The 27989-nt window shown below is 33.6% G+C and overlaps 3 protein-coding genes across 9 annotated transcripts; 1 reads left to right on the top strand and 2 right to left on the bottom strand.

Annotated features, from left to right (window-relative positions):
• The first annotated feature begins 216 nt into the window (after positions 1–216).
• Positions 217–7861, top strand: LOC18040677 (diacylglycerol kinase 2). Of its 7 annotated transcripts, none has more exons than XM_024184245.1 (10): positions 217–472; positions 730–1853; positions 3746–4121; positions 4201–4277; positions 4784–4903; positions 5725–5889; positions 6856–6993; positions 7072–7164; positions 7361–7470; positions 7607–7861. In XM_024184245.1, the coding sequence occupies exons 2-10, from the start codon at positions 759–761 to the stop codon at positions 7716–7718; spliced, it is 2286 nt and encodes a 761-aa protein (XP_024040013.1). In that variant the 5' UTR covers positions 217–472; positions 730–758; the 3' UTR covers positions 7719–7861. The 7 variants fall into 7 exon arrangements, 6 of the variants coding, with proteins under 6 accessions (XP_024040013.1, XP_024040015.1, XP_024040016.1 ...); XM_024184247.1 differs by having other exon boundaries at positions 753–1853; XR_002905386.1 differs by lacking the exon at positions 7607–7861 and having other exon boundaries at positions 7067–7164; positions 7361–7445.
• Positions 7862–8051: 190 nt separating this feature from the next.
• Positions 8052–15364, bottom strand: LOC112098364 (protein KOKOPELLI). The gene is made up of 4 exons (XM_024184514.1): positions 15132–15364; positions 9838–9946; positions 9667–9744; positions 8052–9557 (listed from the first exon to the last, which is right to left on the bottom strand). The coding sequence occupies exons 1-4, from the start codon at positions 15242–15244 to the stop codon at positions 8238–8240; spliced, it is 1620 nt and encodes a 539-aa protein (XP_024040282.1). The 5' UTR covers positions 15245–15364; the 3' UTR covers positions 8052–8237.
• A 357-nt stretch (positions 15365–15721) lies between these two features.
• Positions 15722–27983, bottom strand: LOC18040678 (CBS domain-containing protein CBSCBSPB3). Its single transcript, XM_006432009.2, has 12 exons — positions 27289–27983; positions 26719–26889; positions 25109–25187; positions 24872–24985; positions 24666–24732; positions 23092–23197; positions 22949–23007; positions 20055–20161; positions 19840–19970; positions 19015–19097; positions 18810–18899; positions 15722–16310 (listed from the first exon to the last, which is right to left on the bottom strand). The coding sequence occupies exons 1-12, from the start codon at positions 27722–27724 to the stop codon at positions 16131–16133; spliced, it is 1623 nt and encodes a 540-aa protein (XP_006432072.1). The 5' UTR covers positions 27725–27983; the 3' UTR covers positions 15722–16130.
• Between the last annotated feature and the right edge of the window lie 6 nt (positions 27984–27989).

The raw sequence follows: 27989 nt of genomic DNA on the forward strand, positions 1-27989 counted from the left end.
ACTAATCTTATCATACCATTATGAGTAATGATAGAACTATAAATTTATATAAAAATTTATAGTTCTATCATTACTCATAATAAAAAATACATTATAATTTTAATCATATTATTACGAAGGCGTCCTATACTTTAAAGTGATTTCAACGTAACTGCACCTAATATATTATACAATATATCCAACATTAAATAATATAATACTTGAGTCAGCCTTAAATAAACAGAGGACAGTTCGGTAATTAGAGGGAGAACAAACAGAGACATGAGGTACGATCATTCCAAAAAGCAAGGCGTGTATATTTATTCCAAGGAAAATCCCGCCCATTTTCCTTTTTGTTGTCTCTGAATTGGATTGCTGAGTCAATCAATCCATCCCCCATTGATCTCCCTTCGTCTCTCGTTTCAAATGCCGGTTTTCAATTGCTAGGGCTTCTCTTTCAGATCTACAATTCTGCTTTTTTTTTTAAATTAAGGTCAGATCTCAAGTTTGTCTTTTTTATTTCTCTTTTCAGCTTTATTTCAATTAGCAAATGTTTGTTGCGCCTAGGCTAAGAAAGGAGAGAGAGGTTTAAAAACCTGAAACGTAGATATAATAGAAGAGGTTTTCATATTAGAATTGAGCTAATAAATGTTTATGGAATTGATTGGGATTGCTTAAAAACTGACTTTATATTGTTATTATTATTATTATTTGGTGTACTTCCATTATTAATATATTTGATTTTTGTAGACATAATGAACAAAATTTAATAGGTAGCAATGATTGAATTGAGCACTTCACTCCTAAGATTGCTAACAAGCTCCAATGTCTACGGCTATGGTCCTTTCTTTTTTGGATCTTTTGGGCTACTGGCAATCTTGTATGCATCTTTTAAGTGGCAAAGAAGAACATCTCTAAATTGGATTAAAGATGCTGCTAGAGCAAAGAAGAAATTCTGGAAAAAACTTAATGTCCCTCTTTCTCATCATACGTGGATGGAGGATTTTTCTAACGGCGAACAACCGTCCACATGTTGTGTTTGCTTGACTTCTTTGGTTTTACCTCAAAGTGTAGGAGCTCATTTTCCTGTTCATCGCTGCGCTGTTTGTGGAGTTGCAGCTCATTTTTTTTGTTCTGAGTTCACAGCAAAGGATTGCAAGTGTGTGGCTCAAGCTTGCTTTAGTCATGTTAAACATCACTGGTCAGAGAGATGGGTTAATATGGATGATAATGCGGAGTTGTCTGCCTTCTGTTTCTACTGTGATGAACCATGTGGTGTTCCTTTTATCAATGATTGCCCTACATGGCATTGTTTGTGGTGTCAGCGTCGTATACATGTCAAGTGTCATGCTATAATGTCAAAAGAATCTGGTGATGTTTGTGATTTGGGTCCTCACAGAAGGCTTATCCTTTCTCCACTATGTGTGAAAGAAAATGAAGAGAATATTGGAGGTCGAATGTTAAGTTCTATCAAGGAGGGAATCAGAGCTTCTTCTGTTCGTGGGAAGATAAAAAGAAAGCGTCATCAGGGTAAGGCTGGAAAAAGCCATTCTGTGAATGAAAAGTTGCAAGATACCACATCAACCAATTCTGCCCTAAAATACATGTTCAATGGGTTTGTTGGATTGAAGTCTAATAATGAGAAGAATATTGAATGTTCAAAGGTGGATGGCAGCATACACAGTAATAGCACCCACAATGAGTCTATACAAAAAACTGGTGGAACTGTCATCTGTGGTCAAGTGAAGAAGTACAGTCTGGTTGATGTGCCACAGGATGCCAGGCCGCTTTTGGTGTTCATTAACGCTAAGAGTGGGGGTCAACTTGGGCATTATCTTCGGAGGAGACTAAACATGCTTTTGAATCCTGCCCAGGTGATGATAAGAGTTTATTAGAAGCAATGACAGGTTATATGAATTATAGTTACCCATAAGTTTTAGAACTAATAATTGAAATTCCTAATTTTCCCTAGTATTTTTGTTGTTAAACTACTTTGTTGCTCCTGCCAGTTGTAGTCCATGACACATATTATAGTTAATTAGCTAAATTGAAAAATTGATGAGTGAATAAATTATAGGTCAAGTTTGGATGTATTTCAAGGTTTGCCTGTTATATTCAACTGTCTTTTCACGCTAAAAATTTTGGCTTTCTTTTAGTCCATTATTCTCAACTGTCTATTTAAGCACTAAATATGACTTTAAACGTTTTTAATTCATTTTCATTTTTCCTTCATCTTTTCTGTTACATTAAGGACTGATTTTTTTTTTTTTGGTCTTTTACTTGGGTAAGCTTACGGAAAATCGCTTGACTGCTACTTGATGACACTTTTTCCTATGGAATGCTTTTACCTTCTGTCCCACTCCTCTTTCCAACCCCATAAACAAGTGCACACTGACAAAATAGTTATAGGATCCAAATTTGAAAATTAATAATTAGTCAATTCGAAGAAATGAAAAGATAAGTCATTGATTGCTCTAATGGGAGCTTAAATGGAATACAAATTTTTTGGTTGTTTGATCATGGTGTTAATATACTTCCAGAAAATGGTGATCAGCTCGGATTATTGTCAATTTGCTGACTTTAGCAGTTCTTGTTTTCAGATTAATTATTCTAATTTGGGCCTGTAAATTTTCCATTTTGTCAACTGATTGTCTGCTTCATAATTTATTGAAAGCTTCAGTATTGCTAATGGAGTTGGATTAGCATAGAAATCTTGTGCGTGCTAATTTGTGATTAAGAATCCTACAATTGTCACATTTTTTTCTAGATGCAAATTTGATGACCTTGAGTTTTCTATCTTTCACTATCTTGTCGGTATACAGAAGTATTAACAACGAGTCAAGAAGAGCTGAGCGGCAGCTTTTGCTTTGGTTTTCCTCTGGTCTGTTTTATTTTTTTCAATTTTTTTCTGTTTTTTTTTTTTTCTCTCTTTCCTTATTTGCATGGAAACAAAATTCAGGTTTGTTTGCAACTCCACTGGATGTTGTTGAAACTGAATAGGCCATCTAGATTATCAGACTTTGGGTCAGTTAAAGTCCAATCCATATTAATATTCCAATCCACTGGAAAGCCAAAGGATATTAGAACTTTAGTAAGAACACTAAGCGAAGGGATAACTTTTCACTAGCTAGGCATCCCCAGAAGGAGAGATCCCATGGAGTTCTTCCCCCAAAATGTCAATCCCACAAGCTTCCCATTCTGGTTTGAATTATATTCTTTTTCTGACCAAATTTAGGCTCTAGTTCAGTTCATTACTTACTTGACTTAATTGACTGGTGCAATTTATCCTTTTATGTGCATCCGCTCCTCTCCCTTTCTACAGAGGCTGGCATTGTGCAAGTATCTTCAAACAGCCTAAGTGTGGCTATGTTAAGTTGATAAACTATATGTATAAGACTGCAGATTCTAATTTAGATCTCCCCTTTCTAGGAATGATTCCAGAAAATAGATGTTTGAATTTATTGATTTATTCACCTTACCTGCTCTGCTATTTTTATCCGAATGCTTTACATGCTTTTGAAACTATTGTCATTACTTCTTATGACTGCTTTTGGACTTGTATCATGCTTCAAAACTGTCGTGCTAATTAAAGAAAATTATTCAGTATAATGAAGAAAATCCTCATCTTCTCTTTCCCTTTTCTTAATTGTCAATGACTGCAATCTTGTGTTCAGAGGCCAATGAGAATATTTGGTATTGCTGTATTTTCTTTGACCATAACTTCTTTCATGTGTGTTTGGCTGAATATAGTAATTTACCTCTGCAGGTTTTTGAACTCAGTGCGTCCCAGGGTCCTGAGGTTGGTTTGGAGTTATTTAGTAACTTCCAATATTTTAGAGTTTTGGTTTGTGGTGGAGATGGCACTGTTGCATGGGTCCTTAACGCGATTGAAAAGCGTAATTTCGAATCTCCTCCACCAGTAGCTGTTCTCCCACTTGGCACAGGAAATGATATGTCAAGGGTTTTGCAGTGGGGAAGAGGTTTCTCAATGGTTGATGGACATGGTGGCTTAAGCACAATTTTGAATGACATCGAGCATGCAGCAGTTACAATGCTAGATCGCTGGAAAGTAAATATCAGAGAAGAAAACTCAGAATATGATCAAAGAAAAGAACAATCCAAGTTCATGTTGAACTATTTAGGTATATATTTTTTTGGAAGTTATTGATGCTAGTGATTGTTTCCAGGAACCATTAACCATCACTGTTTTTTATTTCATAGGGATCGGATGCGATGCAAAGGTTGCATATGAATTTCATGTTACTCGGCAGGAGAATCCTCAAAAATTCTCTAGTCGGGTACTTATTTTTCTTTCTGGTCATTCTATTTGTTAAAGCCTTTTGTCCATGCCAGAATAATTATAGTTATTTGCAATATATGTTTGTTTTATGCTGGAATCATTTTCCAACCTATAGTTATTTGATTGCATTTCTATTGTTTCATCTCATTTCTTATAAAAAAATAATTAAATAATTGTCTTATTCCAGAATCCTTTTTCCAGTTTTTAGACAATCATGTTTTTCATCTACTTAATTTTTGTACTTCCACTGACTCACACAATCAAAGCATTTCTTGTTTCATTACTGAGTGGTGGAAGTGGCTAATGGTCATTGAGAGAAAATTCTGGCCTAATTTTACTAGTTTTAGAATTTAATCAAATGCTAACATGTTTTCAGAATTAGATCCATTAAAATCTCACTTCTAGATATAGAAGTGCATATATATGTGTGTGTACAAGGTAGTTTAGGAATCGCATGCTTTCCTGGATTTTCCTTTTACGATTTCGGCATTCTGTTAACTGTAGTTTGTGAACAAATTGCTATATGCTAAAGAAGGTGCTAGGGATATAGTGGATAGAACATGTGCCGAGTTACCATGGCAAGTTTGGCTTGAAGTTGATGGAAAAGGCATCGAGATTCCCAAGGTAGGATAAGTATAATACTTCATTATTCACCACCAATTTTTGTATTTAAATTGCTGGTTATGCTTGGGTTAATTCACCCCATCATTTATTCACAAACCTCAACATGCCCCAACTTTTCTGTATGTCTACAATGCACTCCTACTGTTATTCTCTATTATAAATTTAATTAGTTTAGGAGTAGTAGTCCCTGTATTACTTTGTTAGGGAAAGTATTTTTAACTAACATTTTATTGTTTACAAGATATTTCGGTTTTGTTTCCTATCAGTTATTACAAAAATGAAAAATACCATTGCAAAACCATTTCATTTCGCCTGCAGCTGCACTTGTCCACCATTGACCGTTATTGACCGTCATCATTTAATGTCACCATTGACCCGCATCATTTGAGGTTGCTATTGGCACCTTTGGATTCCTTGTTGGCTACTCTTCTCAACCATGCAAATATTAGTTGATGACCTCAATCAAAGACAGTCAATTGAAGCTAGTGCTCGTCAATGACAGCTTCTGTGAAATGATGTTGTCTAATAACATTTGATTAACAAGTAGAGGATATATATTTCTAGTTTTCTACATCGAGCTTATATCACATCATGGGAAAAAATGTTCTATAAATGGTCATCCTTGGAAAACTATCCTTTTTAATGGCAGAGCAACAGTGTAAACATTTTGATACATTGGTGGCACTATAAGGTGTGTCAAAAATGATGGGGCACCCTGTAATTAACCTGTTAATTTTGATGTTTTAAATGCATTTTTTATTTTGTTTCATCATTAAATGCTTTTTTAAATTTTCTTTCTTTTTTATTTTCTATGCCTCCAGGATTCTGAGGGATTAATTGTCCTGAACATTGGCAGCTACATGGGTGGAGTAGATCTTTGGCAAAACGACTCTGAGCATGATGATGATTTTAGCCCTCAGTCTATGCATGATAAGGTGCTTGAGGTTGTATGCGTCTGTGGAGCATGGCACCTTGGCAAACTTCAGGTTTAAGATTTTCTGCAACTTTTCTTTTCTCTGCCTGTTTTAATGCTTTGATTTTTTGTTGTGATTTTCTTTCTGACTTAACTATTTGAAGAAGTCAATATCCACTGCCAACTTGTTAATAAACACCATAGGATAGAAAAAAAGAAGAGTCAATTAAAGTGGAATATAGGTACTTTCCCTAGATCCTCTTCCTTTAGGCGAAAAAGTTCTTAAGAGATGCAAAAATGAAAATCTTGAGGTTCTACTCTTTTTTGTTCCTTTTTTTTTTTTTTCAAGAAAGCTCCATTACCTATATATTTTTCTTTTGATTCTGTGCAAATTTATTAACTTAAATAGGACAATCCTGAAGATGATTGATCATTGTTCCTTATATTGGAAAAAAATTGGAGGTGGTGGCATTTACATGTTGTGTTTTGTTGAAGCTCCAATTTTTTTTTATTGGTGGTGGATTTATCTCTTAATTATACATCTATATTTAGTCCCCATGGGGCTGTGCCCTTTGTATAAATTAATAAATTATTAATTTATTTATTCCATAGAAGAGCACGTGATTTAGTCAAGTTTGTAGTCTCAAGGCTATAATCAAAGTATTTGACCAGCATTAAAAGATAGTCAATGTGCTTCATATTGTTGGCATGTAAATATTGCATATATTTATATTCTTGGCATAATCTTTTTATTTTAGGCTAGAATTGTTCATGCTTATATTAGTGTAATATATTGTGCACAATTCATAAATAGTAAATCATCCTTTGCACTTAGGTTTTGTTGTATCATGAGATACTACATGCTTCACTCAATCTAGCTTATCATGTTGGCCTATTGCTCATGTACCTGCAATACGGTGGGGGAGTTTTTCTCAAGTCTTAAAGATCATCTCCACACACACCCCCCCCCCCCCCACCACCACCACACAACCCATACTGGCAATTGGGAATTTTAGTTTAATGCTTGATTTTTGTGCAGGTTGGACTTTCACAGGCTAGAAGGCTAGCCCAGGGTAAAGTAATAAGAATACATTCTTCCAGTCCTTTCCCAGTTCAAATAGATGGGGAACCATTTATACAACAGGCTGGATGTCTAGACATAACACATCATGGGCAGGTATTTTACTCATTGTTTTCTATACGATCTGAATTGTTATGACACATTATATATATATTAGTGCTTATCTCAGAATAGTTGTTTGCTGCTGCTTGTACTTTAATGATGAGTGCACGTACACCGAAGAAACTAACATTTTTACGATCGAAAGTTAAAGAAGAAAAAACAGAGGTAAAAGAGAAAAACGACATTATTTACTTAAAAAAGAAAAAAAAAGGAGAAAAAAAACTCGCATTTATACAATGGAAATGGTTTCATCTCCATGCTGCAGCAACACTAGTCAACTCATAGTATGTTGCAACCAAACTTTCAAACTAACTAGTGAAATATTAAGTTTTTGTTTGTTTGGTTTGCTTTGTTCGTTCAGGTGTTCACATTGCGTAGAGCGCCAGAGGAGCCCAGAGGACATGCTACTGCAATTATGACAGAGGTCTTACTAGATGCTGAGTGCAAAGGAATTATCAATGCATCTCAAAGGAAAGTCCTTCTGCAGCAAATTGCCCTCCAGCTTTCATGATTTTAATTCTCGAAACAGTTCTGTTTTTCTCTCATATCCACAAATCTATCACAACTAACATTATTCATTTTTCTTCTTATTCCTGGGTCCTTGCAGGCGCCTTTGCAGTTGTGTCCATAAGTTTTCTGATTCTGTAACTCAATATTCTTATCATTCTTGTGAATTACGAGATAGACTAATAGAGAATGAATTACACGAGAGCCACTAACATAGGACTAAGGGATTTTGTAGAGAGGTATTATGTGATTGTCAGGGATGATTGGTTCAATACTTAGATGGGTGTGATTTGGGTCTAAATTTCCACTGTTAAGCACTTAATTTTCTATATAGCAACCACATTATTACTGATTACTGGAGTCTCTCTGTTTTTTTTTTAATTATAACTTATTTATTGAATGAAATTAGAGAAATTCTTCAAGTTTATTTCATTGAAGGTGTGCTAGAGAGTTTTTCTTTCTTTTCTTTTCTTTTGTAATTCGTTCTAAAATTATAAAATTAACAACTAACTCTACTTGAAACTAAATTTTTTTTTAAATAACATAACATTGATTGCCCTCTCATATGTTTATTTAAATTACTAGATTTTATGTAAAAGGAATGGGGCTCCCCTAAGTTAGTAGTTTCATGAAACCACATACCAAACCACTAAAGGGTAGCTAACTGTCATTTATTTCAACCAAATAAAAGAATGAGTGAGAAAGTGTTAATCGACTCAACCAGAAGAGTATTACTTCATCTTAATTGTTCTAGTTTTAGGACCCAACTTTAGTCCACGACGGCGCTTAAACATGTGCCACCAATGCAACTTCTTTACCACAATCCCTCCCTTTGGCAGCTTTGATTTCTTGGAATGTCTAGCTTGCCTTCTCAGTAACCCTTGCACAAGTGTACGAAAATAATTAGCTTGCTGCTGCTGCTGTGTACACCTAGTCGCCGCGAAGTATTGTTTTCCACAAATCTCATTTTTGTGTCTCTTATTTTTATGATGTAACATATTCTTCTGTATGTGCTTCCACATAGTATGACTGTGGCGTACCTTTGAGAAGTCACGGTCATGATCATAGTGATGGTGATGGTGATGATGATGATGATGATGAAAGATGAGAGCCAGCTTGTTCTTGAATCTCCTCAGCCTTCCTATTGCTGGTTTATCTTCTTTAGGATTTAATCTGCTACGGCTAGTCACAAAAGAAGAAGAAGGAGAAGAAGGAGAAGAGTTGCCGCTTCTCTTAGTGTCAGTTTCCGAGTTACTCCCATAGTCTCCATTCTGTCCATATGCAAAACTTGCTCCTGACAATGACTTTGCCTCAGTACTGTCAGTGTCCGTGGTGTTCGTATGCTGAGTTGTCCAGCTTGCTGAAGCTGAACTACCATTTCTTTCATCCGACTCTGATTCTGATTCTGATTCTGGCTCCAGCAAAGTAGGCCTCACAATTACTTGGCGGCGTGGTGGTGGCAGCCTTTTCTTCGCGGATGGTACAGGCCTGAGCCTACTAAGCCTGACTGTCTCTTTTTGAGCCATTTTCATGGAAAGTTGATCGACTAGCTGCTGCTCTTTATTATTCTTCTTCTTGTTGTTGTTGTTGTTGTTATTATTATTATTATGGCAAGGTGAGCATTCACTAGCTGTCGCAACCCCAACCCCCTTCCCACGTCTCGAATTAGCACGATCCACATCCGAAGCACCGCACGCAATCCTTCTGATTGCCATTGCATTACCCACACGCGAACCAGGTGCAGCTGCAATGTGATTGACATCCCTACTTTGAACATGATTGATTCTTTTCCCCCGCCCGCTACTTTTTACTGACTCTCTCATTTTTTCATTTTCTTTCACGCATCCATTAAAACGATCGCGTCGCTGTTGCCCATCATGTGCACCACTTTTGCTTGGTGCAGTCCCTGAGCCCTGCTGCTTCGTGCCCCTTCGCAAATCATCTCTTGAAGTGAACTTGTTATGGCAATTGGTGGCGTCTTTTTTCATGTTTGGGGCAATGTTGAATTGTTGTTGTGCCATAGACACACTTGATTGTGCTGCTGTAATGATCTGTGAGTTGAAGAACAAGATGATGCACTGAAATGAAATGCTTAAAAATTGGAAAATTAATCACTAATGATACTTCATCAATTAAAAAAAAAACTTTAATTGACATTACCTTCGTATGAGTTTCTAAAGCCTTCTCCGTAGCGCCATCGAGTAAATTCTTTAATACAATCTTCGCTCTCTCATCCAACTGCAAGTTTTACCAGCAAATTACTGATATAAAAATTTCACAAATTAAATATATATATATATAAGAATCAAACTTTGCTTGAAATTTTCTTACTTCTTGTGTGCCATCCTCGCTGCTATTTTGAAGGAGGCCATATAATTTTCTTAAGGCCTCGAGATCGGCATGTACATCTACAAGTTCCGTAGCCATTCGTTGGGACAGCCTGCAAGTATCAATTCAAATTTAGAATGGAAATTTAAGCTTAAAGTCCAATATCATCTTCCACTATTATCATGAACAAAATCTCTACATATTAAAAATGAAAATTAATATACGTGTGTGTGTGCGTGCGCCAATGATTTTGTAAATAGAGATCAGATTATGGAATAAATACAGAGATGAAATTCTTTTGCTGATAAACATCACTAGGTTTGTTAATTACAATAAAATTTGCATTATGGAATGAACCTGTCTCTTCCAATATGAATGAATAACATATAAATTTTGCTTTTATTTTTGGTTTTTTCCCCTCCTACTTGTCTAGTTTTTGGATTTCTTCACAAACGAACCAAAGTCTCACAGAGATCTGTACGAGTAATTGGTTTTGAGGAGTTTCGGAATACACTGTAAATGAATAAAATCAATTCTTTTTTATCTTTTATTTTTTTTAAAAAAAACACTGTTTCATAATCTATAATAACCGTTTATAACGATTTCCTATAACTACTTGTGCTTAAAAGTAAATAACAAGTAATAAAATTTTAAAAATAAAAAATTCACGACAATCAACAAATTTAGATATGCACGAGCAGGAGCGAATGGGAAACTTTCAAAGGCCATCCGGATTTTGGAGAATTTTCAATTTTACTTGACGGGTTTCACATTTTCACTTTCGAAGAAGAGAGAAAATATTAAATGTAAAGAAAGATGAGAGAAATAAAGATGAAAAAGGAAGAGAGAGAGAGAGGGTAGGGATGGCAAACAACATGTTTGGGCCAGGCTTTTTCAAGTCCAAGTTCAGGCTCATTGTCAGTTAAGCGTACGGGCTTGGGTCGGGCTCAGGCCGGATTTGGACTTTATTTATTTATTTTAAATTTTTTAAATTATTGTAAATTTGAAATAAATTAATAATCAACAAGCTATTACAATAATAGATAAATTAAAGAAAATGAATATTTTAAATTAAAATAATAAATAAAGCAAATAAAATCTCATAACTTTAATTTCTTTAATACTGGATTTTCTAATTCAAACGCTCTCTTAATTAATTGATACAAAAGAGAGAATTTAGTATCATAATTTTAACTTTTTTGAATCATAATTGATTTATAAGTTAAGAATTTAAGTTTTTTTTTAAATTACTTTTCAATTTTAATTATATTATTCTAATTTATAAAATTATTTTTTTAAAAAAAGTAGTGGACCTGAACTTTGTCCAAGTGTTTTTTTCTTGGGCCCTTGTTCAGGCCCTCATGTGTGAGGGCCAGGCCTAAGCCCGCAGGCCGGGCTTTTTTGCCACCCCTAAGAGCGTGGATACAGAGAAGACAAATTCTCTCATCTCTCTACATCAAGCACAAGTCATTAATGATTTTGTAAGTTACATAATTGACTTTTTTAATACATAATTGACTTTTTTAATACTTAGAAGAGGACGGCTACGGTGCAAGGACTCAAAGTTCTTGTATCATAGATTGAGCCCTCATTGGCAGCAACTGGTTTTCGAAACCGGTTGTTGCCATTAATTTGTATTTTTAATTAAAATAATTAAAATAAAAATTTTATAAGACAAATAATTTTTTTTAAATATTAATAAGAAGAAAAAAGACAAGTAAAAATGAAAAAATATTTTTTATTTATAAATATTATGAAAATAAAATAAAATGAGTGTTCACAAAAAGACAAAAGTTTAATTCATGTTCTATAAAATGTGTCTCATATTTAACATTTAAAGTTTCATATATTTTGTTATATTTTTCATGTAGCATATTCTAAATGCCCTCAAAAAAAAATTTTCCCCGTTTCATGTTTAGATTTAAGTTTCATTTTGTCAGTTTAGAGTTTCATGTTAAATGTTAAATGTTTTATGTTTAATGTTACAAAAGTACTCATATTTTATATTCATTATTGCATATTTTAAGTAAAGTATTTCATGTTTATTATTCTATCTTCATGTAAGCCCGCGGGCCGGGCTTTTTTGCCACCCCTAAGAGAGTGGATACAGAGAAGACAAATTCTCTCATCTCTCTACATCAATCACAAGTCATTAATGATTTTGTAAGTTACATAATTGACTTTTTTAATACATAATTGACTTTTTTAATACTTAGAAGAGGATGGCTACAGTGCAAGGACTCAAAGTTCTTGTATTATAGATTGAGCCCTCACTGGCAGCAACTGGTTTTCGCAACCGGTTGTTGCCATTAATTTGTATTTTTAATTAAAATAATTAAAATAAAAATTTTATAAGACAAATAATTTTTTTAAATATTAATAAGAAGAAAAAAGACAAGTAAAAATGAAAAAATATTTTTTATTTATAAATATTATGAAAATAAAATAAAATGAGTGTTCACAAAAAGACAAAAGTTTAATTCATGTTCTATAAAATGTGCCTCATATTTAACATTTAAAGTTTCATATATTTTGTTATATATTTCATGTAGCATATTCTAAATGCCCTCAAAAAAAAATTTTCCCCGTTTCATGTTTAGATTTAAGTTTCATTTTGTCAGTTTAGAGTTTCATGTTAAATGTTAAATGTTAAATGTTTTATGTTTAATGTTACAAAAGTACTCATATTTTATATTCATTATTGTATATTTTAAGTAAAGTATTTCATGTTTATTATTCTATTTTCATGTAATTATTATCCAAATACTTCGAAATTTTTATTTTTTCCCCTCGTTTCATGTTTACGCTTAAGTTTCATATTAAAAGTTCTGAGTTTTATGTTTAATGTTACAAAAGTACTCATATTTTATATTTATTGTTGCATATTTTAGGTAAACTATTTCATGCTTATTGTTCTATATTTTATATCATTATTATCCAAATACTCATAAATATTTCCCCCCATTTCATGTTTGGGTTTAAGTTTCATATCACAATTTCAGAGTTTAATATTTAATATTTTATGTCTAGTGTTACAAAGTACTCACATTTGATTGTTACATATTTTAAGTAAGCATTTCATGTTTATTGTTTTATGTTTCATGTAATTATTATTTATTGACCCCCAAATTTTTCCTTTTTTCCCCTGCTTCATTTTTCTGTTCAAGTTTCATATTACAAGTTCAAAGTTTTATGTTTAATGTTTTATATTTAATATTACAAAGTACTCATATTTTATGTTAATTGTTGCATATTTTAAGTAAAGTATTTCATATTTATTGTTCTATATTTCATGTAATTATTATCTAAATACTCTTAAATTTTTTCACCAACTTGAATAGTACATTTATTACTGTATTTATAACTCACTTTCTCTTTTTCAATTAATGTCATTGTCCCTTCATAAATTAAGGTATTTATTTTTTCATTTTTCATTTTAATTATTATTAAAATCATTATTTCAATGAATGCCCCCTTCCCACCATAACTCACTCACCTTGGACCAAGTTTCTGTTTTGCCTCCATTGTTGATGCAAGTGCAACTAAACGTTGGTGAAAGATTCTAGTGTTGTTCCTGATGTAAGTGTTTTACAGTAAAATACTTGCTTTTTTCTTTACACTTAAGTTCTGTTTTTATTTTTTTGTCATGTAAATTAGATTTTCATTTTTCTATACACTAGTAGGACACTATGCTATAAATAGAACAAGTAGAGCAGTTGTGCATCAATGACAAAGTATGTAATAAATTGAAATAGCTTAAATGTAAGAAACAAGTAAAAAAAATATTACATTTTTTCCAATTAAACATACTTTTAAGAAAAACATGCAGCCACTAAAAAAGCTCACTTTATTTTCTTTAAACTTTTGCACACCTTCCCATAAAAAATAAAGCACAAACTAACACAATTTTTTTCTCCAATAGAATTTATATCTTTCAGTATACGAAGATACAATGGATTAATGTTTGTTGCACTTACGGGACATAATATGGTTCGCAACACAAAAAGACTAAAAAATATCTTAAATTCATCATCAGAACTTGTACTACTCATAAGCCTTTTTTTCACCTCTAGGTCCATTGTTATACATAACACACAAATCAGTTATATCAATAGCTTGGTCATTTAAATCCACACGTGTGCCTCCATTTCTAACCCCCATTGTGGTTGTAAAAGTTGTAGGACTTAAATTGTATTATTTCCCATGCAGGATTATGTTTTTCCTAGCTATATCACATTATTCAATTAATGCTGCACATAACTCTTGTCTTAGACGCCCTCATTTTAGATCGAGTGGACTTTCAAAGCCAATTTATTTTACTGTTGCTTGTTAATCAATTGAGAAAGATGAAACTACCACTGAGAAAGAAGCTATAAGACAACGAGCATCAGACTTGTCCTCATCAAATTCCTCAATATTTTTACTCACACCACTATTTTAACCAATCATTGAAGTAGAGATCTCATTCATATTACTAAGCATCCATTGATGTCTCTCCTTAGGAGTTAGTTTCTTGTGATGATAATATATATATGTTCAGTGGCATATTTTTTTAAGTAAGAGAAAATGAAATATCTAGAAGGTCATAATTAGATTACATATAGTTTTATCCACCTTTTCAACCCTTAATAACCTTAGTCGTTTAGTTTCTGCCTTACTGTAATTAATATTGAAAGTTACATTAATAAAAAAAATTAAACCTTTAAATATAATGGGTATATAAATACATATAATTTATATTTTCAAATAGTATATCCATGATTTTTTATCCATTCCTTGCTTTTTCTGTCATATTGATTTTTCTTTCGATTTTTTTGTCTTGCCATCAATAGATTCCATGTCTTTCTGTAAAAGTTACAAGAAAGCAGTTAATAAAGAACACAATTACTGTCCATCACATTTGTGTTTAGTGCGACAGGTGTCTATCGCACCAGAGCATAGCCCATAGGTGCAATAGATATCAATCGATAAGCATCTAAACAAAGGCACGCATGATGTCTATCGCACCACATGAATTTATACACCAACCCACACAAAACTACCACACTCAAACGACCAAATCTAATTTCTATTCATTATAAAATTATTATTAAAAAAAAAACACAGGTGCAACATTTTTTCAAACAAAAAGAAGGCAACCTAGAACCTTAAAAGAAGAAACCAAATAATTTTTTGTGGCATTTCATCAACATTGTGTGTGCATTATATTTCTACACTATATCATTAACAAATCATTTTCTCCATACACAAATCTAATAACTTTGATAATTATAAGATTAAGTTTAAAGCTGAGTAACCTTAATGAGAAGAGCGAAAGTGAGAGTCGGGAGTAAGAGCAAGAGTGAGAGCGAGGTAGAGCGTGAGTGTGAGTTTGGACCAAGAGCAAGAGCAACAGTAAGAGTAGAAGCATGAACGGGAGTGTGAGCAAGAGCAGGAGAGTGAGAAAGAGCAAGAGCAAGGCAAGGTGTGGGCGATCGAGAGGGAGAGAGGAGGCTTTTGTTTTATGACCCAAAGGGAGAGAGAAGACGATTTTGTGGTTATGATCCAGAGCGAGGGACAATTTTTTTTTTTTTTACTTTTATCCATTTTTTTTATTTTGTTAAATTTAAAACCCCAACCGTTGGATTCCAATAAGCTAAATCTAACGGCTTAAGGGCACCTTCTGCACCATAGAGGGGTTTTTAATCCCTGCATTGTAGCCACAGTCTACTTAGAAAGTGTAACATCATTCACTTCTAATTGATAAAACGGAACATAACTAAATAGTGTTAATATATAATTTAAGAAATTTTGACTAAGGACAAGAACTTGCCCTCAACAATAAAGTAGAAAAAAATAAGTCTTTAATTTTAAAAAAAAAAGGAACAGATTAAGATAAAACTACTGATTTTAAGAAGGAAAAATTATTATTATTATTAATGATGATGAAGAACAGATGAAGGACATCATATAAATCAGAAGATATCCAGTCTACTCCAAGATTGAATAGCTTCGGCTTTTTGTCTCATCAAAGTTCTCTTAAATGAGAATTCAGTTACAGTACATCTGAAACACAGATACAATATATGTTAATCCCTTTTCAGCTAAGACATGACATTCATTCTGCTACCGTAATTGTACTCATTTATCATTTGTATATACCACTTCAGGTCTCTATGGTCATTTGAAATGAATTAGTTTTTCAGCTTCAGCTTTCCAAAAGCTCGGCCCAGCAAAAATCTCCAAATGGAAGTGGAGACCTTGATAAGTCAACTTGATGACCTAAATATCTTTCCTTTTAGAAAAGCAGCATGACCTCATACCCTAGAGCGCTTCATGTAGACCAACAGCCCGATACTTGTCAGAGCAACTGCACCTACCAAGATACCAGTGTGGAAAGATGACCATCCTGTTCGCTGGACAGTGGCTGTACTCAAACTCGACTTGGATTTGTTTTGCTGGCTTGATTCAGAATTGTCCAGGTGCAGCCTTAAAACCTAAAACATGAGAAACAGAAAGAATAACATATAATATCAGCCACATAGGATAATCTAGCATTAAATCTCAATAATGAGTTCAACCCAGATTCAGCTCTTATAAATCATATCCCATACATGTGCTTTCTGTGATAGTTGGAAATCTAAAAGATAGCCAAATATGAAATTTACGAGATAAATTTTAAAAGAGAATAATCAATGGAACTGTTATATAATGCTTTCGAATATCAGCCACATAGGATAATCTAGTATTAAATCTCAATAATGAGTTCAACCCAGATTCAGCTCTTATAAATCATAATATCCCATACATGTGCTTTCTGTGATAGTTGGAAATCTAAAAGATAGCCAAATATGAAATTTACGAGATAAATTCTAAAAGAGAATAATCAATGGAACTGTTATATAATGCTTTCAACTTATTTCAGATGACTGATAGAGTTTGTAGGATCATCACTCAACACCCCTTTTATAAAAAAGTCTCATTTGTTTGAGAAATTATCAAACACAGTTGTTTGATATAAAATTTGCATTTTAGTACAACAGCAAAACTTTTTGTTTTTTCACTTTCCAAATAAATGCGGATAAAGAGCAAAATTCTGTTTCCTGTTTGTCACATTCTGTAAAAGGGGCGTGAATTTAGCAACCGTATAAACTTGGAAGGGACTAGGGCTGCCATCCAACTATTAATATGAAAAACCAGAGCATTATGTGCTCTTATTAATATGTGCTTTTAGTTAAAATATTACTCGTTCAACCATGGCACAAGGATGGTTAAAATAAGGATGTCAAAATCCTCCATGGATTTGGAGTCCCATGGGCCCCACCCCAAATGGGGTGAATTCTGAATATTTTTTAGAGAATAGGGTGGGTAATGAGGGAAAAATGATCTCCGTTTCTTAATGGGGTGGGTTTGGAAGAAAAGTTGTTAAACAACAATGAAATTGATAAAACAAAAATTAAAAAATATTCATATATAATAGGAAATGGGGTGGGAGTAGGGTTTGGTTCTCCCCACCCCAACCCCAACACCACCCCAATCCCAATACATATGAATTTTTTTTTCTAATTTTTGTTTTATCAATTTCAATGTTGGTTAACAAATTTTCTTTTTATTTTTACCTAATATAAATAAGTTATACCTAAAGAAAACCCTACATTATAATTCTTATTCAACCCTAAAACATTGCTATGTTTTCTTTTCTCTCTCAAGGTGCTATTCTCTTCAAACATTTTTTAATTTTGATATTATTTCAACCTTTTAGAGATTTTTTTAAAAATAATTTAAATACTTTATAATATAGTAATGATTTTATTTAAGTCTCTATTTTTTAATTTAGAGAAACCATTTATTCATACTTATTATAAAATAAGTAAATGGGGTGAGGATGGGGAAATGATTTCCCCACATGAGGATTCCCCATCCCATCCCCACCCCACTAAATTTATTGGGGCATGGGGTGGGGAATCGAGGTGAAATTTTTAATGAGGTGGGCAATGGAGTAGGCCTCCTCACCCCCACGGCCCCACCCCACCCCACCTCATTGCTATTCCTAGGATAAGAATAATTCTTGATGACTTGGGAATAATGTGGGAAGGAACCATGAAATCTATTGTGGCAATAAATCAGCAATATCTTAACCTGTCCAATATGATCCAACAAAGCATGTTGAAGTGGATAGCCACCTGATCAAAGAGAAGCTTGAGAGTGGATTGACTTGTACTCTTTATATTTGAACAGATGGCAAACTTGTAGATATTACAACTAAAGAAGATATTACCAACTTATTAGGAATGGACCACTTAATCAAAGAGAAGCTGGAGAGTGGATTGACTTGTACTATTTCTTTGAAAAGACAGCCAACTTGCAAATATTACGACCAAAGGCTTAAAAGTCATTCTTTTTAAGGCATTACTAACAGTGGAAAGGAAAAAATATACTCCCCAGAGAAATCAGAATATTGGAAAATCCTATTTCATGATCAATTAGCCAGTCTTTAGGAGCATAGTTTGTTTGATTTGATAGTGCCTTTCAAAATTTTAACATAATTATTCTGTTTCAGGAGATTTTTTTACATATAACTTCACATGTGATGATTCAGGAGTAAGAGAAACTCAGTCAATTTTTCTCAACAGTTCCCTTATCACACACATTTATCTTAGGTCAATTATCTTTAAGTAAATTATTACTGATGGTGGGATCTTTGGTTTCAAAGAATCAGTAGTACCAAGCTACATATAATCTCTTCTTTCATGTCAACAACTCAATTTCTATTTTAATTTTAGTTACCTAGAGATCAAGCCTTAAGGTGCGGAACATGATAGAGCTTGACATATTTTAACTAACCGAGAAAAGCTAAGCTTCAACCAATACCCCTATATTTTGTCAAAATAACGGACTTCATGAAAACTCACTAAGATCAGAAGTCTTGAAAGAGAAAGAGCCCAAAAAGAGAGAATAAAACTCAAAGAGTATAAAAAACAAGGGTAATTAATTACCTTCAGTCCCACCGATCTGGCATGACTGATTGCACCAACAAGATCCGCGTCAGTTGCAAGGAGTACTTTATCACCCTCGTCATCTTCATACTAAAGGAAATAAAAGATATTTAAAGAAAATAAATAGATAATAAAAGAACTCCAACCAATTACTGTTACATCAACAAGGAAAGCACATCTGACTTAAACAATACTAAAGACCAACCAGAAGCTGAGGGCGGTCTCCATCATTGCCAGCACCAATCCTTTGCATGACGGTAGATAGCAGCTCGTCTACATTCTCAGTACCTGGAGAAGAAAGATGAGAGATAACTTATAACTCAGGGAGAGGCATCCATTCTGTTTTTCTTACATCTATATGAACAAATTGAGATACCCATATCAACAGATATATCAAATTTAAAATACAGGGAAATTTCCTAAGCAATATTGCCAAAACAAGTTTCCCTATGATCTCAATTTAGAAACTTAAGGAACATTATACCACAAATTTTCCATGGTATTTGTTAACAAATTTAAAATTTTAGTCTCTACTGCTTTAAATGAAGAAAAACAATAATATTTTTTCAAAGGAAATTTTAACTTTTCAAACTTGCTAAACAGAAAAAATAATAATAATAATAACATTTAAGTCACACAGTGCAGGATAAATATTGGTATGACAATCCTGAGAGTCCAAAAGATGTTTTAATTTGAGGGCATAATGCGGCTAGGGCATCCTTATCTTGTGTTGCGGCCAATTAACATGGATCATGTTGTCCTCACACAAGGTTCAAACCTTTGAAGTACAAACTCCTACACTTAACAATCAAGTATATGGGAAAAAAAATATTAAAAATATTATATTTGGTGTAATATAATGCCAGAACGCAATGAATGCAATTGTTTAGTATGATAACCGATATTTCAAACGATTAGTAAGGTGATATTTAAGAAACTACTTGTAGTCTTCCAGAACATATATGATATCAATAGTTAGTATAGGAAGATATGAAGGTAAAGGTTCAGGACCCAGGTTCTCACAACCCACCACAATTGAATCGATGTACTCGACCCTTACGATCCTCAAATTTGAAGGCAAATGAGTTTCCAAGACCAAGAGACGGATATGTAAACTTCCCTTGTTCTGTTCCCTCGGAAGTCATCAGTCCAGACATTTCACTGAAATTCACATCCTAATAGAATTAGGGATGGAATTAACCAGGACAGCATACAATACAGTAATAAAAGCAGCAACAGTTATACCTGTGAGTGTCATAATCTTCTGGTGGCTCTAACGCAAGAGCTGAATCCCAGAACTTTTGCATCATTGTGTTTGCCATATCATTAACAGCTCCAGAACCACTTTCAACCTAACAAAGATCAAAACAACTTGCTCGAAACTACAAACCACTTGCTGTAACATAAGATGAAAGCTATTAAAACAAAATGATTATACTTGCATTATAAACTTGGCTTGCTATCAATTCTAGGTGAGGTTTTCCCATAAGTATTTTCTAGTTTGATATTTTTTACATGTATTTGCTTGATGATATCCCTAGCATGAAAATACTTTCAGATTTCCCAAAATCGTCCACGAATAGATGAAAATGCACGGGCATAGTCTGTGTCAAAAGAATGGAAATGATGCAGGACATCCTACAGACCCATGTGCATACTAAACTTGAGGCAAAAGACTCGGTATTTGTTAGGATGTCTTGAGACATATTATTGTAATAAGCTATCTTTATGGGATATTGTATTGCTAAAACATTAGTTTTTGGTTTACTATTAAAACAAATCATTTTCTTAAAGGCCAAAGCTTTAATTATAATAATATTTCTTTCTAGGATTTTTTAACTTATAAAAAATAATTCTCGTTTCATAATAGGTAAGTTCTCACCCCCCCCCCCCCAAAAAAAAAAACATATATAAGAAGCCAGTGAATGAATTAAATTTTGATTATTTCCTTCCCGTTATAGATTTTCTTTGAATTTCCCCCATTTCTTCTCTTCTACCCTTTCACAGTATCTCCCTTTCTGTATAAAGTTCTTTATTTTTATAGAAACATTTAAGTTCGTTCACTAGATGCCTTGAAGTTTACAAATGTCCTAAACCCATTATACAATTATACACAAATAGATTATGACAAAAGGTGTTGAATCCGTGGCTATGATCATGATTAATGTACTCCAAATTGAAAAAGCTTACCCATGAACCTATATCTTCAAGTAAAACCAAGATTCCCAACTTCACTTTCAGTTGGTCAGTGAAACATTGAGATATCTTTGTAATCAATTTCACCAAGTAATGAACAGAAACAAATATGACACTGTTGCACCACTTCAACCATTCCGACCAAGGCAGCCACCAACAGCAGAAATTCACTTTTTTTTTTAATGACTGAATAATTACTTTATACCAATGCTTCATTGAAATACCAAGTTTCATTCTATTCCAATGTTTAAAATGCCCACTAGAAAAACAAAGAAAGCAAATATCTACTATGGGATTAAGTTGAGAGGTCAAAAACAGAAAAGGAATAAACAAGTTACCACATATAAGACACAAGTTTCACTATGGTCAAAAAACACAAACATAAGAAAAGAAAGGAGTAGCTGTCACACTTATGAAGCATTAGAATAGTCATCTAAGTGGGACAGACCATTCTCACAGCAAAAATGGTCACACCAACAACCTCATAAATGAAATAGAAGAATTCTTTGGAAAAAGTCTTCACCTTCTTTCATGCTAACCTACAATGTACCTTCATAGGTCCTGCTTGTGATTGATGTTGGACAGCTCTAACTTAAAAGCTATAGCACTAAAGTGTTTGGTAAACACTAACTGTTGTAGCCTGAAAGCTAAGTTGATTTGATTTTACACTTGTATGATGAAAAATCAATTATATCTTTACTAATTTTGTTAAAATTATTAAAAGCTCTAGCACTAAAGTGTTTGGTAGACACTAGCTGCTATAGCCCGAAAGCTAAGTTGATTTGATTTTACTTGTATTATGAAAAATCAATTATATCTTTACTAATTTTGTTAAAATCATTATTTAAAAATTGTATTTTACTACATAAACTTTTTTCTATAGCAACTATAGCTTAAAAGCTACAGCACAATACCAAATAAGGCTTTAGCAAGGTGGTAGAAACAACAAGTTAGATCTCTCTCATTACAATAATGCCACTCATAGCACTTAAACATGTATAAAAATAAAACAATTACTACCAAAAAAAAAATGCAAAGTGAAAATATAGGAAGCCGCGGCTCCCTTTTGGTTGTTAGTCCAACACTGCATTCAACAAGTTGATCCAACACGGAGGCCATCATTCAACCTAAATTTTATTGGTAACTTCAAATAATTACATGAAATAATCATTCAACTAGTTTAAGCTCCTAAATCACCTAATCAACACCAAAGTTTTTGCTCAAAAAGAGCTGCAACACAACAATGAAAACTTGATTCATCAGACCAAGAGGATTTTAAATTCCATTGATGAGAATACAGAAATTTTTCAAGTTGCTGATTTCTAATAGGTCCCTATGATTTAGGATTGGCTTCAAGTAGGGTTTCCATGATGTGATTGTATGTTTGGAACCATAGCTGATCTTTGAAATTTGTCAAACACTATCAATACATATTTTGAATAGAGCAGTTTTACATACAGTAAAAGAAAGAAAGTCAGAGATGACAAGATTTGACATTATTAAGTGAATTTACTCAATCATCTCTTAATTTATTTTGATATTATATCCCATAATGTGCTAAGAATAGTGAATTGCGCACCGAAGATACTAATATGATCTATGTTTGGTCATAAATGTATAATTGGTGAGGATGACAGTTAAAAAGGTGGTTGAAATATTGGGAGAGAAAGTGAAGGGAGATGGACTTTTATTATGCCAAGATAATTTTGTTCCAAAAATATGTATGATATATATGAAATGCAGACACCTTTCTATCTTGTTATAATATTATAAATTTGTTCATATTGTTATTAATGCTTTACTAAATTGGCAATAGATATATTCCTTTTAACTTCAGTAGCTTCATCATTAAGTGAGATTTAACTTAAACATATCTTGTTCCATTTCAAGACAACACAAATGGTGACTGCAAAACCATTGCAACAGAAATTAAATGACTTTACCATAGAGATGGCAGCATGAGTTATCTGAAGAACATCTAAACAAGCAGCAACTCCTCCATCTGACAAATTGATGTCAGGAATCAAAACAATAGTAATAATAACAAAAGGCTATTCTGGACCATATTTCAGAAAGCATTGCTCACCTTTGTCTATCACTGGAAGATGTAAAAACTTCCCATCATGCATTATATGCAATGCATCAAGGATTGTTGTTTCCATTGTTGCACATTCAGGGCTCGACGTCATTACCTGAATCATCGAGCAGAAACACAAGAGCAATCATAACGAGCACCAAAATTAAGGTTTTCTGGAGACTCAGCCACACTACTAACAGATTTGGGTATATAGAGGGAGGAGAGAGTATCCATTATAGGCCAAAGATCACCACCACCACAGGAGAGAAAAGAAATCAAACTGACTGGGCATTTTTGTAAAGAATCATGCATTTTGATGACATCGAAAAGTAGATTCGTAAGTGGTATTTTAAGATAAACTTTTGGCTTTGTAAGACTCATTAGTAGTTTTAAGATTTTTTAATAAAAGCAACAGGTTTAATAAAGGGAAGAAAAGAGCAACATAAACCACATGGATTAGCCAATTCATTTAAGGCATAGAGAGATAGGGAAAGATTAAAAAGATAATGTGATCTAGGGATGAAGGATTCAGATACAGATCAATAAAACTCAGGTAATTGAAAAAAAAACACGAGAATCAGTAATTTACATTCAAATCAGAGCAGATCATGGTGATTAAGCATAACAAACAACACATTTGAGCTTACCATTTCTAAGAAATTATGTGTGTCCTAACAAATTCTCACCACATGTGATTTCCTATCATGAAAGGTTCAAAATTCGACCTTATGAGCAAGCTCTATTTTCTAAAATGGTTAGTTCTCATGCATAGGAAGGAAAGGTAACAGGGGCATTGCAAGTTTTGTTATTCATAAATGAATGAAATCAAATGACAATGAAAAATCATTAGCAGCTACCAATCCCTGCAGTTTTAAACATAAATGGTGAGTTCATATTCAAAAACCCTGTTCCTCCTTCAAAATCCATCCATATGAATTTCATGGTATTCCCAGTCATCGATTCTAGTTCTCTCGAATGCATTTTTTTAGGCTCTAAACAGCATTCTCGTTGGCAATATATTAAACCGTTGACTTACTTTGCTCGAATCTACTTAAAACAATGGATGAGTGAGTTCTTATATAATGCCGACAGTTGGAACCATTTATAAATGCAGGAACATGTCAACATAATTGTAATCTCTTACTATGAACAGAAAGAGCCTCATAAGTTGGAAAATGCCAAACAGTTAAGCCTTTGCATTTCAATTTCATATGATACGAACAAGATGGGCCATATGGCTTGAACAGGGTTTTAGTTGGCCATTCACAAGGAAAGGTAGTGTAAAATTCTAACTATAAAGAGCAAAGGCTTTTTTAAACAAGAACAGTCATGAACCAATTGATCCAACATTGAATGCTTAAAAGAGAAGAACCAAAGTATGTCTAAGTTGCACATACATCTCGTCCACAAGAATATAATACAAAAAACCAAGTACAACATAATATTCAATGAGAAAATAAACTAAACATTGACATGGTGTTCTAAAAAACCAGACTAATGACCATGTAGAGAAGTAGAAGAGAATTTTATTTCACATAGAATAAAAGAGGAACAAACTTAAACATTAAATTCTCATAATGAACCTTTTCCACCAGAGTCAACTCAGGAGAAAGATTTTGTGCCACAACTCGCATAAGGACATCTTTTGAACTGCAGCACAAAAGTAAAAAACAACAGTAATCAAATACTATATACCAAAAGAAACGGTAAATGTCACTTTAAAGACATTAATTTAGAAAAATATTCAAAATATTTACTTATAAAAAGCCTGTGAAGACAAGAACAATACGTTAGTATTCCCTGAATTTTGCTTCCTGTCACAATGAGAGCTGAATTACTTCTAAATTCCCGCATCTTTTTTGCAGCAACAGCTACAGGGTCTGATGGAGATACAATGGCAACCCTGAGAAAATAGGAACCCAAAAAGAGTGAAAAAAAATGTAAGAAAAAAACCAGCCAGACATCTAAATAGAAACTTTGTTTCTTCAAAAAGAAGAGGCCAACAGACAACTGAGCCAGAGATTACTTGGCATTTTCAGTGATAATAGTTGACAAGGACGGCTTGAACATCCGCTCCCTCAATGTTTCAATGAATGCATATGGAGCTGAAATAGAGAAAGAGGGGAAAAAATATTAAATTCATACCGCAAGAAGCATAATAAGAGACACCACAACATATATTCAAATAAAACACTTGATAGAATGCTGATGAAAAAATAAATAAATAATTAACTAACCAGAGCAGATACTTCTCTAAAGGAGCTGTACTTATTAATAGTTTTTGCTAGTATGTCATATTTTGAAATCATAATTTGAAAATTGATTTCTAATTAAAAGGATATCCAACTACTCTTCTTCGATATTTCTAAAGACAGTGTTGCTTAAAATACAAAACCATCTTAATATAAAATAGAAATACCAGTGCAAAGAAAAGAAGGAAGAACAAGCATTTTGATACTATAACTGAGAATGATGCCTTCTTCTGTCGATGGTTTCTCCACTTTTCAATTAAAATTGTTTCTTTGAAACAAATTTCAGAAACATTGAACCTCCTCCTCTTTCACAATACTGAGAAACCATGTCCCATTTTACCAAAAGTAATTTTGTCTTACTATCTTCTCTTCCTCCCACAAGAAATCACTCAATTTTTAATCATGTAAGACATCAATAAACTGTATAATATTTACGATAAAAATTAATTCTGCCCAAGGAAGAACGCGCTCCACAAATCTTCATCTTTTCTCCACTTTTTCAACAATGGGATCTCAAAAACCCAGATCATCTCCCAAAACTACAACAAGAAACTTCAAGGCATCCAATGCAACATCCATTCTCCATGGAATAGAAGTACGCTCTTCCTCCGGAGAATTTCTTTCTGTAATTTGCTCTATGTGCCTGACCCGCTCTTTATATAATTACAATGTCCTTTAGTCATTTAATAACCAAAGCTCATAAACAACTCTATGAACCATAAAAAGTCTTAGTGCCTATTTGGTATAGCTTATCTAATGGTTATAAGTGCTTATTTAATTCCATAAAAATTTTTGTTGCTGGTTTTTTTTTTTTTTTTTTGAGTAAAGCTTTTAAAGATTAAATAAGTTATTTTGCCTTTTTTTTGTGAAAACTCTACTTGTCAAAACTCTACTTAAATAAGTTCCATTTGAAAAGCTATACCAAACGGAGCCTTACTTTCACAAATTTTACCCCTTTTGCTATCCATAGCCATGTCTAAAATTTCCAAACCAATTAAAGCAATTTCCAGTCACTGGAACTCAAATTGCGTTAAACCACAAAAGTTCCTAATATAGAAAGCGCAGCCCACCATCCAAAGGTACGTAAATTGGCTAGTCTGTGCCATTTCATATGAACTATGAGACTTTAATGTCCTTGACAATTACTTAACATTTTGATAAATACCAATTTTTTGTACACAACCTTCCCATTCAAGGAAGACTAGAAGACTACGATTTCAGACACATATTCATGGTCAAAAAGGAATAAACTTGACAACATAGAGCATACTCATTAAATAATAATTAAGAAACATCTATGAATATTTTTAATAAAAGCATTCTTCAATCAACAACTATACAAGCAGCAAATGATGTTACCCCAAAGTAAAACATAATAACTAACCCGAAAAATTGCTTCCCCACTGGCGTTCCACCCCTTCAACTGCCGCAGCAATAGCACTCCCCTGTTCAGCAGCCTTCTCCATTCTTGATATGGCATCATAAAGGCACTTTGTGATATCCAAAATGGCAATAACTTCACCATTCTCTACAACAGGGAGATGCCTGAACTTTCCTGTCGACAGAAGGAATCAATTGAAATGCCACCTAGATGATTTGGAATTAGTGCATTTGCCACATTGCAGCATGATGTTTGCAAGACAATCTCGTGATATGTCACATCATAATCAAGCAATATTTTGAATCATTTTACTCAATTTAATTGAAAAGAGAATTAACTATTAGAAAACGTTAGAAACTAGCATAATAAAATGTGAATAAAAAACAAATCACTCAACTTCAAGCTCTTAACAATTTATCAACGAAAACTCCTATAAGCACTAATAACCACCAAAACGACAACAATGAGCACTCAAATCCCCTACAATATAAAATACAGCCACAGTAGCAACTTGTCCAATCAAAATAAAAATAACTAAAGGTGAAAAAGCTATCAATTCCAGCTGTAGCTAACCTTGTACCATCTTCTGAAGCGCTTCAATGGCCAAAGAATCAGAAGTGACAAAGATAGGATTGCGGGTCATGATCTTAGAAACGACTGTCTGATCAGGTCTCAAACCTTCGGCTATAACCCTGGTGGTAATATCCTTGTCCGTGACAATACCAGAGAGCAAAGCATTAGCATCAGTCAACAAAACCGCATCCACACGACGAGATGCCATTCTCCTGCAAGCATCCGACACAATTGTTCCCTCCGGAATTGTGAGAGCTTTCGACAGCCTCAACTTCTTCACCGTCCTCTCCCCGCCGGCCCCGCCAACAGACGACGACGATTCGCCCTGTGGAGAAGGAGGCTTCGACAGATTTCCTCCATTTTCGGACGACGACGTCCTTTTGGACGTGGATGGCGCTCTCTTCTGGCTCCTTCGACTACCCCCTTGACTACTCATTTTCTCTTTTTTTTTTAATTATTTCAACAAAAGAAAGAAAACCTAGAAGAAGAAAAATGATTTTGATGATTTGGTTTTCTCTAGAGGCCTGGAGGGGTTAGGGTTTATTTAGCCTCTTTTTTTGGCGGATAACGCTTGAGGCCTCCTCTCGGTCTCGGGCGTGGGAATGAAAGAATCAAATCCCTCTTTTCCCACCACCTCGCCTCTGGTTGTGGTTTGGTTTTTATTTGAATTAGAAAAACATTCATGATAAAATGGATAATAA

The sequence above is a fragment of the Citrus clementina genome, unplaced genomic scaffold (genome assembly GCF_000493195.1).
Source record: "Citrus clementina cultivar Clemenules unplaced genomic scaffold, Citrus_clementina_v1.0 scaffold_5, whole genome shotgun sequence".
NCBI lineage: Eukaryota > Viridiplantae > Streptophyta > Magnoliopsida > Sapindales > Rutaceae > Citrus > Citrus x clementina.